The following is a 17,000-nucleotide window of genomic DNA, read 5'->3' as shown; positions in this document are numbered from 1 at the left end:
GATAACAAGCTTAGAGGAGTAGAGACAGGATGATATCTTCTCCCTGCATTGTGGCTGCACTTCTTCTCTCTCACACTTATGTTTCTAACTTCATTCACAGTATTCTCATAAGAGGTTTGCAACATGCAAACACATACAAAGGGTCTATGTAATCTAACCACTGGTCCTGTGAGCACGCATCTGTCTGTGGGTGGCACAGGCAGTATGGATTTGTGCATGACTAACTGCTGTTATCCCTGACATGCTCTCAGAGAAGCAGCTATAGCAGTTAAGCCTTAAGGATCCCACTCTTCTTCTCCTTTTCTCCATCTCTCACATTCCCTCTTACAGCCGAATCTCCAAATGCTTGTAAACCTCTTCTCCTGTTCCCAACTCCTCTCTTTATTTCCCGTCTCACGTTGCTGTGTTTTGTGTGTCTATATGAAATCCTTAGATGAGTTTTACCCCTTTTTATCTGTTCTATCTGGTCTTCCAGCTCTGAACTTTGACTCTGCATGCAAGCTGTTGTAAAAGCATGTGTATGAACACACATCTGTGAGTATTACACCCTTCTCCAAGGGAGGTGGGGGAAGCAGGGGACAAGGGTGTCATGTAGTCTACTGTGTGATAACTTTTCTTACATCTGCGCTCAATCGTGATGCTGGCGTGTGAAAGAAACATTGAGCAAGAGAAGGAGGAAAGAGGAGAGTGGAAGGAAAGTCACACCAACAGTTCACGTCTGAAGCTTGTTAATCTCTCTTTTCAGAGTTGTGGGAAGCCACTCCTGAGTTTGCCCCTTAATGTTAATATTTATGTAATGAGAGACTAAAAATCTCAGCTCTGCTCCAAATCTGCCAAAAAGATGCAACAAGAGGAGGGAACTGAGGGGGGATAGATGGCCTTGAGTTGGAAAGGCTGAAGAGGATCAGCCATCCACTCAGGACACTCATTTAGACCCATCAGGAGCAGATCAAGGGGGCAAAAAAATGTGTTTGAAACTTGAGCAAAGTCTGTGCTAACAGTTTGTGCAGGGTTTTCAATTCCTGCCGGTTCATACACATGTGATTACAAAACAACAGTCTGCAAGTACCAGCTGCTTTTGACACCACATCTGCATGACGCTTGCATCGTGCGTCCGTGGAAATCTGGCTGTGTTACAATGTCCAGCCTTGATTGTATCAACATGTTTGCTGCCTAATGAGCTGATCTGTGTGTTCAGTCAGGAAAACCCTTGTGCTCCCTACTGGCGAGAAAATAAAAATAAAAAATCACCTCCGACAGATGGACGCTGTCCTCATTTGGCCTGCACTGGGGCCCTTGGCTCGCTGAAAGATGAGTGCACGACGAAGAGATCTGTGTGTTTCTCATAATTTAATGCGTGCATCTTTGTTCTGTCTCCTGCTTTATTTCAGGGATGTACTTGTCTGATCTGACGTATATAGACTCGGCCTACCCCTCAACGGGCAGCATACTGGAGAACGAACAGAGATCAAACCTGATGAACAACCTTCTCAGGATCATATCAGACCTGCAGAGATCTTGTACCTACGGTAAGACTCAAACAGCCACAGCCACTCATTCATTGGATAACCATGGGCGTTTTATTTGCTCCTGGCACATTTTTACTAACTGTGGATTAAGGTGTCAGTGCAATATAAAGCCTTGCACTTCTGTAGAAACTGCAATAATCATGGCCAGAAGTAGAGAACTTAAAAATTTCTATTTTGCAGTATGACACAGTTCTAATGCTAAAAGTCATTAAAAAAGAAAAGAAGCAATTGTTGAATGTCTACGATTAGTTGTTTTATGGCAGCTGAGAAAACTTGGATTTAGCACGTACAACATTTTTCCAAGTGTCCACAGCTGCTACCAATACTTGGAAAAGAAAATGATGACTCTACATAATAGATATTTCGCAACTTAGACTTGTAATGTGTTTCCGTGCTCGTCTCCTATCTGTTTTGTGTAAACACAGTCTGCAGTTCAGCCCAAGCCAAACTAAAAGTTCCTGAAGTTTTGTCACATGACTGTTTGTCACGCAAAATTTTCAAGGTTTTTTTCTGTTTAATTTTTGGGGATTTTGTTGGTTTTTTTAACGAGACATATATAGTATAGTGATTTCCAAGTGATTTTTTTTTTTCCTTTCAAACCCACTGGTGACTTTTGGGGCGCAGAGGTTTAATCTCATGTCAGAGTGTAATCCACAAGTCCTCACTCTTTCCTGAACTCTGCCCATCTACATGTGAAGGAACAAAAGTTTAAGGGGAGAAGGGAATCTGTGCAAAAGCTGGAGAAAGCACCACAACAGCCTCACCACTTCATTTCTTGTTGCTATGGAGACACTATGAAAGAGTCTCTGCTATTCATCTCTGCCTCTGTGTGTTTTTGTGAACTGTGAAGTTGGATAAAATATACATAGATCAGTTGGTGTCGTCGACGTTCATAATTTATCACAAGACATGTTGCCATTTTAGAAAATTTTAACTTTTTGTTTGTGAAAAATGTGAGGAAAAACTAAATTAAGATGAGAGGAGACATCATTCCACACAATTTCCAGTTTGTTTGCTTCTTTAAAAACAAATTAAAAATATTAAATTTCAAATGAGCTTCAACTATTACTGAGCAATACGGTTGCTCCAGAGCTGGCTTGCACTTGAATGGTCTTCAAAACAAGCTAAAAATGCAAATTTCTAAATTGTTACACGTGCTTCAGACACACTATTTAGCCAAGTTAAAGAATGTTAGCAGGTTTAGTATTTTTTAATCCTAATGTCTCTCTCCATCTGCCCTCTCTCAGATATACCAGTGTTGCCTCATGTACAGAAGTATCTCAACTCAGTCAGGTATATCGAGGAGCTGCAAAAGTTCGTGGAGGATGACAATTACAAGTAAGAAACACAACACAACGTACAGAACAGAATGCGGATAAACAGAGCATCTGTTGGCCAACTCGGGAGAACACAAACATTTTGGCTCATATTTCTGATTTAGTCACAAGAGCAATTTCCAAAATAGGTTCTGTCTAGTTTTGTTTCACTCATCTGTCTGTGTTGCCTAAAAAAATCTGAGTTATTGTTTCATGACAAAATTACAGATGATTATTTCAGACTGTTGGATGTGTCTTTTTTTTTAGATTGTCACAGAGGATTGAGCCAGGCACCAGCACACCACGAGCAAACGCCTCCAAAGAGGATCTTGCCGGTGAGTTGGAGTGTAGATCTCCAGTTGGCAGTTAAATCTATTGTGTAAACTAAACCTGTGTGTTATCTGTATTTTTCCATTTTTCAGTGTTAGAACTGCAGCGACGAGGCAGCATAATCAATGTAGTCAACGCTGAAAATGTGTTGGCATCAATATTTTAAACCAACGCCTGGTTTATTATTTCTTCAGTTCAAATTAACAGTGTTTTTGTTCTGTATCAACACTCCATTCATCATCCTTGTATCATGATATGAATAATTTTTGGCTCCAGTCACCAGTCAGGTGCACTGCAGTTGTCTAAAATGGCAGCTGCAGCGGAGTATGACTCGGCCGAGTGTAAAAGTTTCCAAAGGCTCAGGCTTTGAAAGTTTGGGAGTGATTCAAATTATCACGTAGCAAAAAATTGTTTTGCACACTCTGCAAAGATGCACTGCCAAAAAAACGGCAAAACCGCCCTCATTAGGCAGCAGACTACAACATAAAATGAACTCAAATGTAAAATTGATGGTTAAGATTAATTGACCAATTGGTAAAATAACCAATAGATTAATAGAAAAATAGTTTTTAGTGGCCGCCAGCTCTGACACTGCACAAGCTGTCTGAGCATTTTTCTGTTTTTGGTTGACTTGTTTTTGTGTTACTTTTACTACTTTTCTGCTGTGTTGTTTCCTATTGATTTAGACTTTTTATAGTGATTTTCCTGTATATTTTTTTGCTTTACTGCTGAAATACTGTACATTTCCATGCTGTGGGATTACAAAGGCTTAGAATATTTTGTCTTGGCTCCTCTTCACCCTTTTTGTGATCTGTAAACCTGTATTTCCTGCCGTTGTTGCTTTCAGGCCAGGAAGCATCAGCGTCTCCTCTCTGCGGCCGTAAGTGTACGGTAGCAGCTGAAGGAACCAAAGTCCCGGCGACACCTCCGTCCCCCAGGAACCTGCTGCCCTATGGACACAGGAAGTGCCACAGCCTGGGCTACAAGTCAGTGTTTGCTTTTATCTTGTATTAGGTCGTTAACATGGGTCAGTCCCTTTTATAGATGTTGATGAAGACAGAATTTTCACACCTGCGTGTTAAAGTACAGACAATGACATTTCTCTTAATATTACTGTGCTTACTGTGTCTCTGCAGTTTTATCCATAAGATGAATACAGTAGAGTTTAAAAGTGCTACGTTCCCCAATGCTGGTTCTCGCCATCTATTGGATGACAGCGTGATGGAGAGCCACAGTCCCACCAGAGGACAAGCAGAAAGCTCAACTCTGTCCAGTGGCATTTCTCTTGGTAAGACTTGAACCTGTCTACATATTCAAACACAGTTTCTATCATCATAATGACATTTTTTCCTGATGATTTCTGTCTGTTTACAGGAAGCAGCGAGGGCTCCGAGCTCAGTGAAGAGGTGTCTTGGCCAGCGTTTGAGAGGTAAGGCTCATACTTCTGTAGGCTTCAGTAGGCGACGCTTTTTCATCACGTCCACATGCAAAAATCAAATCATAAAACACTGCCGTCCCTGATGTGATCATCTAATTTTTAAATCTCTGCCTTCAGTTATGCATAGTGATCTGCCATTAAGCCTCACACACACACACACACACACACACACACACACACACACACACACACACACACACACACACACACACACACACACACACACACACACACACGCTTCATGCACAGCCTTGCTTTTAGCCGTGCAACCAAAGGCCATCATTCTTCATCCCTCCACTGCTGCTCTCAGCCTTCAGCAAAGATATAAAGACGCTTCTGCTTCTCCGAAAGCCTAAAACGCATTAAGTGCTTAACATTTAAATCCCCTAACCAGTAGTCGCCCTGTGCCAACAAGTGTCTGGAGCCACACTCACCAGATTTGAAAAAACACCCTCTCGGCTCAAGAATCTACTAGCCTGAAAATCATCTTAACCTCTTTTTCCAAAACACCATTTTCTTTAAAGTCTTGAATAACCCTGTAAACACGCATCCATCAGTAGCTCCTCTAACCCAATGACTGCTCTCATCCTGCCCTAACCCATGCAATCTGAAGGGAAAAACGGCAACAGCAACAACAACAAAAAAAAAACCACGCAGCCTCACACCGCCTTAACAGTGTCCCGTGCCCCCTATCCTGTCCTATCCTATCTTATCCTATTCTGAACAGGACTCGGTTCTATCACTCTCTGGGCCCAGTGACCCGAGTGGCCCGGATCCCCTACAGAGGAGTCCTGAGGCCCAGCAGGTACACACATCCCGACTGGTACCAACTCCATCTGAACCAAACCCTCTCTTACCCTCACTTTTCGCCCCTCAGTCGCTGCCAGGGGCCGCTGTGTGCTGGTGCTTAGAGTGTGTGTAGTGCTGGGATACTCTTGTGGTCTGAAATAAGTGCGTGTGTGTGTTGGTGAAATCACAAATCAGGTGAAGGACAAAGGATCTGTTCTCTAGCTTTTGCTGCAGTTAATCAGTTTCCAATCTACCTTTTTGCTTTCTTGGATTTCTTGCATGTCTGTTTCACTCTCACACACATGCTGAGGTTAAGGTCGAAGTGTGGGAGTCTCTGCATCAGCTAGCTGAAGTTCAAAGTGTCGGTTTAACAGAGAGGACAGCTGAGATCCAGAGCACATGGAGTAATATTAAAAGCTTTTATTAAGCTCCTGCACTTGAATAACGGCACTGTATTGAAAGCCTTTTTCTTATTAAAAACCTAAAAAAAAGAAGCTCTTAATATTACCATGTGCTCCAGATCCTGCGATTATAGTCAAACCTAGTCGTCTTCTTGTGATAAGTTTCCAAGGTATTTCACAGCTTGGAGCTGAAAGGGAGTTTCCACAGCCGCAGTGCACTCCACGTGTTATTGGAAACAAACGGTTACATCCTCATTCCTAAAGTAGAAAGGAGGAGACTGCTTCAGGATTATTAAAGCCAATTCTCATGGACATTGCATATTAAGCGTCCCTTGCGGTTTAGGATGGTCTCGCCTTCTGTCTATCTCTCGCTCTCTAGCAGGCTTCACTAGACTCCTGCACTGGGCTTCCTGCTCTGATCCTCCAGACAGACACAATCTGCACACCACCTTGCCCGTCTCCGCTCTCCTCTCGGCCAATAGCATTGTTAAGATTTATATCTGTGAAATTCGATTCTGTCAAAACAAGACAGAAAAAGGTGTAGTTAAAAAAAAAACTGTTACACTTACAGTGAGGTTAAAGGTTGCTGTGCAGATTGCAACTGCCTGCCTGTACTATTAGTTTATCTCTGATTCCATCCTGGTATGTTTGCGTGAGCGTGTGTTTTCCCCTGTGTGTATGTTTGTGTATATATAGCGAGTAATGTTTGTCTTTGTCCTGTTGCAGCTCGGCTGAGTCAGAGGAGCTTGCGGTTCACTTATATCCTGGAGCGGTCACAGTGCAGGGGGTGTTGAGACGGAAGACTGTGCTCAAGGAGGGCAAGAAACCAACCGTAAGAACACACACACAGTCACAGATAGAAATGCATGCGTTCTCCGTGTGCTGTTTGAACCTGTATGTACTGTACAGAAACAGACTGGTAATAAATACTGTCTGCCAAACACACATGGGACCTCAGAGACTCCTTAACCTGCACAACGTCTCTGTTTCTGACTGTTCCCTGCACCCTTTTTAATTCTCCTCCTCTCTGACTGCACTTGCCGTGTTTCCCCAGTGCTTTTGTTTTCCTTGTCCCTCCTAAGCCATTTCCATATTTGCACTGATATTATCCTGTTCTGTTTTGGCTGGAAACCAATCAGGAGCTTTTTACGTACTTAAAATGACTTGTCACTGTCTTAGGTAGTGAGGATAATTTGCAAGATTCTTTGAGTGTTTTTTTTTTTTTTTCTTAGTTTTGTTTAGTGGGTTCACTTGGTTTGTTTTTCTTTCTTATAGTTTCTCATCATCTCTTTTTTTCCCCTTGTATTAGTTTTTCAAGGTTTCAGTGTGTTTATGTAGCAGAATGCTTACTTTGCCCTCTCCAGTCAGCCAGCCAACCACAGTCAAAAAAAAAAAAAAGTTCCTCAAACCACAATCTCCCTCCATTAATTCACCTGAATCACGTGGACACACCTCCTCATTACAGGGTTTTCCTTAGGAGAAAACTGAAGACGACAAAACGATGAAGTAGCAAATACAGACTTATGTCGGAAACACAAAAAGGGTTAAACAAACCCTAGCATGTTTCACATCTACGATTCTTCAAAGTAGCCACCGTTGGCCTCGATGACAGCTTCACACAGTATTGAAAATATCTCAGCCAGCTCCATGAGGTCGTCACCTGGAGCTTTTCCAGCACTCTTGAAGGAGTTCCCACATATGCCGAGCACTTGTTGGCTGCTTTCCCTTCGCTCTGCGGTCCGACTCATCTCCAACCAGCTCAGTTGGGTTTAAGTTGGGTGATTGGTGGGGTCAGGCCATGTGATGCAGCCCTGCATCACGCTGTACTCCATCAAACAGACCTTCGCTGAGCCCGGAGGTGTGCTTTGTGTCCTGCAAAAGGAATGATGGTAAGCTCGAACCAGATGGGATGTAATGTCGCTGCAGCAGGAACCAAAAGTCCAGGTTTTCACTTATCAGATGTCTGATCAAATGCTCTCCTGTTTTTGTTGGTCTTCAGTATTATTCTACAATGTAGAAAAGTATGAGAAAGTACGTGTCCAAACTCCCGTGAAGCTTAATCTTCCAAAGAATCTAATAGCACCTCATAATATTTTACAAGAATAATTTTTCATTGACTCAGTCCAGCTGAAGTGGAGTGTGTGACTGGATTTCACTATTTTTGTGCCTCCAGGTGGCATCTTGGACCAAATACTGGGTGGCTCTTTGTGGAACCCAGCTCTACTACTACCCTGCCAAGTCCCTGAAGGCCACTGAGAGAAAACATGTAAGTCACACAGACACACACTCGCACTGTTCCATCATCATTCTCCGTTTAGCAGTCTGAGGAGGTGTTTACATCCAGGGTTAGCGTTAGAGAGCTAGTTATGTTTGTTTGTGAAGACAGCAGATTGCTGGTAGCGACATTAACACATCTTAAAGTCTTCCCTTGTGTTTGATAGAAGGGAGAGTGAGCGTACCAAATGACCCCAAAATACTCTGTTTTATAAGTAGATGACACATGAGAGCTATTACTCACTCTTAATTACAGAATAAATTCAGAGAAAAACACTTAATGATTATTTTTCTTGGTATGCACACTGAAAAGGAAAATGAAGACCGAAAGCTGACAGAAAGACATGCTTTAAAAAAAGTCGTACTCTGGATGTGTGTGTGTGAGTGTGAGTGGTTGGATTGAGAACATTTACTGAAACTGTACAGAAGCTCGGGGAAGAAAAGGAGGCAGGAGGGACAATAAGAACTGCAGGAAAGAGAGTACATAAGTGGATGTTTTTTGTGTGAATGTATATGTGAGTGGTCGAGTTCTGGTACACACAGATGGTAGCACTCATTGAATAATGAGACCGATGACATCACCGCAGTCCTGTGTGTCACTCACGGTATAATGAGAACCTTGTGGAGTGCACATGCAAGACCGAGACGCACGAAGTTTGCGTTAGCATCTCTGCGCGTAGACGAACATTATGAGACAGTTGATCATCGTTTCACTCGTTCCAGTTCAAGTCCACGTCCAGTAAGAGCGTGTGTGTGGTCGGTCTAATGGCCATGATGGCAGACGATCCCGAGCATCCGGATGTTTTCCTGCTGACTGACTCAGAGCATGGTGAGACACACAGACACACACGAGAAAAAAAAACAACAAAGAGTAAAGGATTAACGCAACAAGCAGTCAGGTGTCTGAAAATTGATTCAGTGAAAGGTAAACTGTGCCAGTGGAGCTTAGTTTAAATAGCGACTAATAGTGTTCATTTTGGCACCTCATTATAATGTAGTTTTAGTATTTTGACAACAATGTGAATAAGCATTAGTAGGCTTAGATCTTTATTAGTGAAAGGCAGTGATGCAGCAGCCTCCTCTGTAAATTAAAATTTCAGAATTCACTCTCTCTCTGTCAGTCCTCCTTACCCAGCATTAACATTAGCATTACTGCAGCTGTCTCAACTGCAGAGCAACAGCTAATTCAGATGCTGACTCGCTCCCTTGTTTCATAATATGCTGTTCTCTGTCTGGATTTACCTCGAGAGGAGAATTTGAATCATACAGTAATAACCGAACACAAGATGCATGCTGACTGGGGAAAACATAAGATATATTATGAAATAAAGGTTGTCGATCAGGATTTTTCACCGTGGCTTTCTTTGTCGAAATGAACACAGATGATGACACTGTACACAGAAAAATTCAGGTTGTGTCCGACTCACTGGACAGTAAGTTTCCCTGTCAACTAATGCTGCTTTATTATAGCAAAAATCAGTCGTCATTATTGTTATTATTATTAAGATTTTTCATGATTCTGTACCGACTTGGAAAACACATGCATGTATTAAATATTGAAGAGAATGTCAGTGGATTTCCTTGGATTTTAAATATAATTTAATCTAAAAAAAAAATGCATATAAAAACAGCAAAAAGACATGAATCATCTGCAAATGATTTACCACAAAGTTCTCTACAAACACTGGAATGTGAGATAGGAGAAGGGCGATAGAGTTTCACAGAGATATTGTATCATCACATCTGGGCAGGTGTTTAGTCGCAGACCCACAGATGGTAGCTTCACACTATCGGCTTCTCACCAGACATAGACACCAAATGTCTGCTTGTACTGAGTAGGATTCACATTTCAGCAACACTAAGCTCTCTCACAATGTTCTAACCTCAGCTCGTGTTCCTTATTCGTGGCTTAACAAGCTACCGTTTGGTGAACATTTTAACAGCGGCACTGGATTCAAACGCAGAACAGCCTCACTGCAAACTGGAATGCAGCACAATAATCATTTTTGTCATAATTATCTTGTTTTCATAAGTGTTTTAAGCCAAACTCTGCAATTCTTTCAGCTTAAATGACTACACACACACATCATATCTGGTATTCTTCTTATTCATACACAGCTGTTAATGCACATCACACACATATCATGTGACTTTGTCCTGAACTTCTTCACTGTGACTGTTTGTATTTTATCGAACTGTTCCAAAATCAAGGCTTTCCAGGCTGTCAAAAGAGCAGGTGGAAACGAGAGACCTGGCGTCCTCACACTGTTTGCCTCTGTTGCCTAGGTAACACCTACAAGTACCAGGCGGGGAACAGAATGAACGCTTTGCTCTGGTTCAAGCATCTGAGTGCTGCCTGTCAGAGCAATAGGCAACAGGTATGAAGTTACTTACACACTCACACACACACAGACACAGAGTTGAGTTATTGCCTGCGCTCTATAAATGTCACTTTCTTCCCAGGTGCCAGCCAATCTGATGTCTTTTGAGTGACCGTTGCCGAGGAGTTTGACAGCACGAAGGAGAGAGAGAGGATGAGGAAGCAGATGAGGATGAGGAGGAGCACTGACTCAGTAGTGGGAGCTTTCACTGCCATGAGCCCTAACCGCCGATTCTCCAATTCTAGCCCCGGCCTCACTGCAGCCTCACCTGCCACCACTGCCTTAACAAGAGTTACCCTGTGTGTGCGTGTGTGTGTGTCTGTGTAGGTATGACTGTTTTGGATGTACTGACTACTGAACAAGGACCTGCACCACTGCTCTTGTCTCCCATTTGCTCTGTGTCTTTTGTTCAGCACTTCAGTGGAGCCCTTTGACCTCTCCTCTCTCACAGATAAACTGCCCTCAGAGGGGCAGAAATAATCCTCTTCTTCATTACTTTTTTTTTTTCTCCAAGGGGTTGACTACTTTTATTTGAATCTCCGCCATGCTCGAATGCAAGATTTCCACCTCTTCTTCAGCTGGATGCACAATCACAGCACGCACGCTCACATCGAACTAACCCACTGGACTCTGGAGGGTTTTTTGAAAACACCTTTTTACTGACTTGTTTCATACTTAGAATCGTTGGTCTCTTCAGTAACTTGACTAAAAATCACACGATTATTGATGTGAATCTCACACACTCACATACTACACACACAGTCACAAGCCTATTTGATTGCACCGTTGTAAACGTAAGGGCTCTGATTCGCAATCAATTCCAGCAGAAACAATTCCCACACTTCCTGAATGTGTTTAGTTTTTATTACCAGAATTTAGCCCTTGTTTTTTGTCAAGTGTCGTGTATGTATGGTGTGTGTGTTTCTGTAACTGCATTGGATGAGGGGGTTGGGATCCGCTTAAATTAGAGGAATCTTATCTGTGTTCCACATAGGTACGATAATCCCAGAATCGAAGCTAAGACGTGTTCATAGTTGGGAAGACAAGAGTTTCTCAGTTTCAAACCTGCATTTCTTTGTTCTCCTGTGTTGTCTGCTCTCCGTCGCCTGACATCAGCTTTCTACGGCAACTCTTGGTTCACCGGACTCACACATGCAAAACACTAAAGACTTGAAACTGTGAAAGAGTCTCAGATAGAGAGCTACAAGAACTCACGACACGTGGTTTTATCTCCTCTTCTGTTTGTTGTTTGCTATGGTTGGATCCTCTGGTCTGGAGCAGACACTCAAAGCTACCTGGAGCCATACAGAGTCTCTTTTAAATCTTGTTTGTTGATGATGTTTTGTGTTAGTTTCTTCTCCTTTTTTTTTTTTTTTTGGGAGGGATGGTGCAGTTCACAGTATTAACATGTAGTAGATCGATTGCACGGTAATGCTTTATAGTTTTGTCTGTTACATTTGAATGTTACATTTTTTGTCTTTTTTTCCCCCTTTGGGGGCATTTATTTTGAGTATTTTTTGTTCATGCGAATTTGTTTTTTTTTGCCCATCATAGTGGTGACCAGGACCCGGTTCAATTTTAGGCCCAGATAATGTTGCATCTGATTTGGAAATGGCATAAAGCACCTTGGTAATAATGAGTGCCAAGCCACGCTACCGTGAGGCTGAAGAAATACTAGGAAGCTGCAGTGGAACTAGACAGAGCTGCTGGTTTGCTTCAGTGGATTTACAATTTCCACTATGCATTGCAGATGTGTTTGTGTGCCACAGATCGACTATCGCTAATTGTTTTTGTGAAAACATGAGCAGGATGATGGTTATGACGATGAGGAGGTGCTTTTCACCCAATAATACTCAAACATCAAATTAGAATTTTTTTAAACAGCTGTTTACATTGTATGTTTACACAGTCTTTTCCCTGATATCACAATCCCTTCTCTGCTCCACGTGTACTGTATTTAGTGTCAAACGCTGTGTAGAAACAAATGTCTGGCCTACCACTTAAACTCAGAGCTACTTTCAGGCTGTTGATGATCAGAGGGATGGGTGAACATATCCACACTCGCAGCACTGATTCCTGTCTGATGTCGTTCAGTCTGCCCTCTTCTCCAGGCTTAAACCCAGTTCATGTCTTCAGCACAGCTTATTGTACAATCTAACAGTCCAACTTAGCTAGCTTTGTTTAGTTCAGATAAATATTACAAACTGAAGTCAATTTAGTACCTTAAAGAGACGCTCAGTCCTTTGTATGTTGACTAAAAGGAGACATTGTCGTGGATGTACCTGTGGAGGAATGAATGAGGAAGCCAAAGACAGGCCTGTATAATGTGACAGTCACTGCAAGTATGTGTGTGCATTTGTGTGCCTGTGCATACTGCTCTATTTTTTTAAAAGCGTTGTAATTCAAGCCAGAGTAGGCAATTCCTCAAGGCTGCCATCACTGCTGAGCAGTGGGGGGTAACCAGCTACCTAATGGAGTGTGTGACTGACTCCTCACCGGGGTGTTTTGTACCGGAAGTATGACGAGAGGTTCCTTCAGATTAAAATTGAACTCATCTGTCTGCGTCCACCATGGCTGAAGTTGCATAATGGAGCAGACAAAATCCCAGATTGAAGTGCTATGGAGGCTGGCTGGTCTTTGTATACTACTGGGTGGACTAAAGACTAAAGAGGGCTGTGAATGAAATGAGTGAAATGTCTGAGACGGAGTTCAGGGTGGGCGGTTGAGAGACTGTTTACCCGTGTTTATGTGCAGATGCTGGTTGCTCTCTCTTAACCTGAAATTCAGACAAGCTTAACCTGCCATCATTTGCAATGTATTGACTGCGTTGGTGCAGCTGAGCAAGAATTAAAGCTAAAGACTTTCAGGGTCTGCAGGAAGGACTGTGCGCAGAAGGAGCTGCCATGTAAACAAACCCTGTCTAGACGGCCCCCATTCTGTGTATTTGCTTTATCTGATGTTAATTAAGGATGATGAAAGAATAAGACAAATGAAATGGTAACATATGTATTTGATGTCGACTCCTGAGTTGAAAGTTTTATCCGTAACGCGACCAGAGAAGTGCTTTTGGGGACGTCTTGGAAGGTTTATTTGAATTCACTTTGGGTTGAACAATCTTTCTTTTTGAGAAATACCCAAATCATATTGAGCTCTTTTAGTGAGGAAAACCTCACTGTTACCTGAGTTTACATGATTTTCTTTTGTTTTATTATCATTTCTGTGCAGTGTATGGTCAAAATGATGGAAACACAGATGTTTTAGTCGAGTCATTTCTTGGATTTGATACCAGTCACTACTAACATTATCGCCCATTAGGGTGAGAGTGGAAAATTCAAATGTCAGCCACTCTTCATTTGATTATAATGTTTGGTTTTTATGAAGAAACTTGATTCCATTTGCTTGAAAAAAAAATCCCCTTCACTGCATTACAAGCTCATGTTGTTTCCTTTATACTTGCCATACTGTCTGCAAATGCACAATTTGCCCCCGTGTGAACCGTTTTGAGCGAATCGCCTTCTGATTTCAGTCTTCTGGGTTTTTTTTAACGGTCCTGTAAAAACATTTAACAGTCGAGATGAAGGGTTTCAACCAGAGGAAATGTCAATTCGTTCTGTGATTCACTGTTTACCACGGACAGCAGCAACAGCAGCAGCCTTCATTAAAGCCATGGAGGTTGACAGGGGTGATGTATAAATGCCCTTCACCTGGCTCTGAGTGTGTCTGTCTCTGCCTGTGTCATGACTGTCGGCGAGCGCTGTGACCTCACTTCTGAGTGATGCGCTGCCAAATTGTGAAGACTGAGAACCAATAAACACTCTGCCCTTTTTTACTCCACACATTGGTTTTATGCTCATTGTTCTGCTCAAGGTTGTGTGAGACTGAAATGAGGCGAGGCCGTGTGCTCCTGACTGAATCGTGGGATTACACGTCTCACTGCTTCCCCACAATCAGTTTCAGCTTTTTTTTTTCCCCCAAGCTGTGTGAATTGTTGCAGAGCAGTAAGATTGACTTTGAGAACTACTGTAAGTGGTGTTCTGGAGGATATCATTCCTTTTAGGATAGCATCACCAAAAAAATGTTTAACACTTGTCTGGTTTGAAAATGAGGGAAAAAATATTTTCTCAATGAAACTTATGACGTCCACATTTTCGGCTTTTTTGGGTGGAAAAAAGAAATGTTAAAATTTTTTCTTTAAGAACATTCACATAAAAATCCACCAAAATCCAGCGATTTTTTTTTTTTTTTTTTTTTTTTTTTTTTTAATGTGAATGTTAAAGAAAATTTCAGACATTTTACTGATGTATATGTAATCACTTTAGATTTTTCTAGGATAATTAAAAAAATAAAATAATAAAATAATCATATAAAAAGATAATTCATGTTAGATATTTTTAGGATTTTTGGAAGATTTTTACTCTTTTTAAAAAAAAAAAAAAAAAAAAAAAACATTTACAAGAATTTTCTTGCCAAATTTGGCACTTTTTTAAAATATAACTTTCAAGTGAAACCTTTAAGGAATTATTGGAATTCTCTTCCTGGAGGTTTTGCAAATTTTCAGAAATTTGGGGAATTTTTTTGTTGAATTTTTGGATTTTTTTCAGACAAGGAATCAATATTTTTTTGGTGCCCGTAAATGAGGGCAACAGGAGGGTTAAAGGAATGAAGATTTGTAAATCAACTGACAAAATACCTGGAAGAAATCCCATCTGTAGCTTGGCAGATTTTTTTTTTTTACTGAGAGCATTTTCTCCAATTACATTTATATTATTAACAAATGGTGGTGGTGAATGGTCAATCAGTGAAAATATTTCTTGTGAAGTTTTACATTTTCTAAAACAGCATTTTTTTTTTACAGATAGTGTGACCTAAAAAGCTACCACACTGAAAATGTGAAATGTAAATCTGAAAACAAAGATTTGTTTTCTGTGCCCACATCTGTGCATGCAAATGTTCCACCAAAATAGTTCCTCCATCATTATTTTGAGATGACAGTGTTGCTTTTCAGCACCCAAAACAATTGTTTGGTTTAAAGAAATACAAACAACATATAGTGTTTCCCCCTCCTGTGTTTACACTTATTTAGTTGCAAATAAAATCTGTATTATTGTCATCAAAAAGCAAGCAAATTATAAGAGTGAGTGAGGGGAAAAAATACTATTTGCCTACTGCAATTTGCTGAAAAATAGAAAACTGATTACACTTTTTGCCACTTCAATGTGAGTGATATATAGGAAATCGCTTCTTAAGGTACAACATTACTCCATTGTCCCACTCGCATTTTATGCATCACGGCAAATAATGTGTATTCAAATATCCATACTACCGTACTATGTAGTACACCCGAAAAAGGTATAGTATGCCCCAATACATAGTATGTCAAATGCTGTATACTAAAAATACCTGGATGTCTCGTTCGATCCAAGCTCAGTTTGCCATATGGAGGATAGCTTGCTTTTCTGCCTATACTGTGACCTCAATATATTGCAATATTTCACTTGTATTAAAAGCTTGAGCAACAGAAAATGAGCAAACGGGTGATATCAAGCTACAGATTGCGACCGATTTATGAGCAAAATCGTCAAACCGTGAGGCGTAATACTTTGAAGAAGTAGTATGCTGTAATAGTACGATTGCAGCTTGCGATGGAATGGAGACCAATGCGGACTTTAAAAGCAGAAACTGATGTCGCTATGGCAACAGTTTAGGGCAATAATTTTTATATTGATTAGGTTGCGTTCTATTTTTTACACGGTAACAAAACGGGGGGGGCAGAAACAATACGGTAAGAAGTGATGGTATTCTGTAATCTTCAAACTTTATAATTTTATGGTCATGCGTCAAAAGGACAAAATACTATTTGTAAAAATATTTATATTTTATTAGATTTTTTTTTATAGTTAACATGTAAACATATATTTTTCTGTGATGTTTTGCTAGTTATTGTCCATCTTAACATAAAGGAAAAAGCTGTAAAGTAATATATATTAAACAATTTTTCAATCCTTAATATGCATAATTTTTCTTTCAAATATTTGCAAATATCTGTAAAACAACAAGTTTGCACTTTTTCAATAGAGTATACAATAGTATAATATTGATGGACAAATTTTGTAAAAAAAAAAAAGACATTTTTGACTTTGCAAAATGCTACAGACAGCTTTGGTCCGCTTATTTTATTTTTTACAGTTAGAATGTAAAATTTCTTCTTTTCCTATGTTTTTTGCTAGGCAGTATCTGTAATTTAACTGAAGAGGTAACATTTGTTTAAAAAATAAATAAAATATTAGTAAATTGTTCAAAAACTACAGTTAAAACCTGTTTATAATTTTTAACAATATATGATACAGTAATAGCATTCGATGGGTTATTCTCTATTAACGCTATCGGGTCTCTGCCTCAATATGTATTAAAGTCAGGTAGAATAGTAATAAATATAATTTCTGTTGGATTTTAACCCTTAATATGAAAATTGTTCTAGTAAAATCACAACATGAACAACACTGTAGGTTCTCAACCCCAGCATTTATGTTTGTTAGGTTACA

The 17,000-nt window shown here is 40.6% G+C and overlaps 2 protein-coding genes across 2 annotated transcripts in view; one reads left to right on the top strand and one right to left on the bottom strand.

The window, feature by feature from the left end:
* The window catches only part of ralgps2 (Ral GEF with PH domain and SH3 binding motif 2), a 77,014-nt gene extending 62,722 nt beyond the window's left edge, over positions 1 to 14,292 (top strand). Inside the window, 12 exon segments of the mRNA XM_051947233.1 lie at positions 1,392 to 1,529; positions 2,777 to 2,867; positions 3,113 to 3,180; positions 4,023 to 4,161; positions 4,312 to 4,463; positions 4,550 to 4,604; positions 5,341 to 5,418; positions 6,530 to 6,635; positions 7,977 to 8,069; positions 8,801 to 8,906; positions 10,364 to 10,455; positions 10,541 to 14,292. Coding sequence (XP_051803193.1) covers positions 1,392 to 1,529; positions 2,777 to 2,867; positions 3,113 to 3,180; positions 4,023 to 4,161; positions 4,312 to 4,463; positions 4,550 to 4,604; positions 5,341 to 5,418; positions 6,530 to 6,635; positions 7,977 to 8,069; positions 8,801 to 8,906; positions 10,364 to 10,455; positions 10,541 to 10,570 — 1,148 coding nt within the window. The 3' untranslated portion in view covers positions 10,571 to 14,292.
* The window catches only part of LOC110952305 (importin-13-like), a 435,553-nt gene that overhangs the window by 225,153 nt on the left and 193,400 nt on the right, over positions 1 to 17,000 (bottom strand). The window lies entirely within an intron of this gene.

This window comes from Acanthochromis polyacanthus, chromosome 4 (assembly GCF_021347895.1).
Source record: "Acanthochromis polyacanthus isolate Apoly-LR-REF ecotype Palm Island chromosome 4, KAUST_Apoly_ChrSc, whole genome shotgun sequence".
Lineage (NCBI taxonomy): Eukaryota > Metazoa > Chordata > Actinopteri > Pomacentridae > Acanthochromis > Acanthochromis polyacanthus.
The sequence above is the reverse complement of the archived record's forward strand: the minus strand, read 5'-3'. Positions and strand labels throughout refer to the sequence as shown.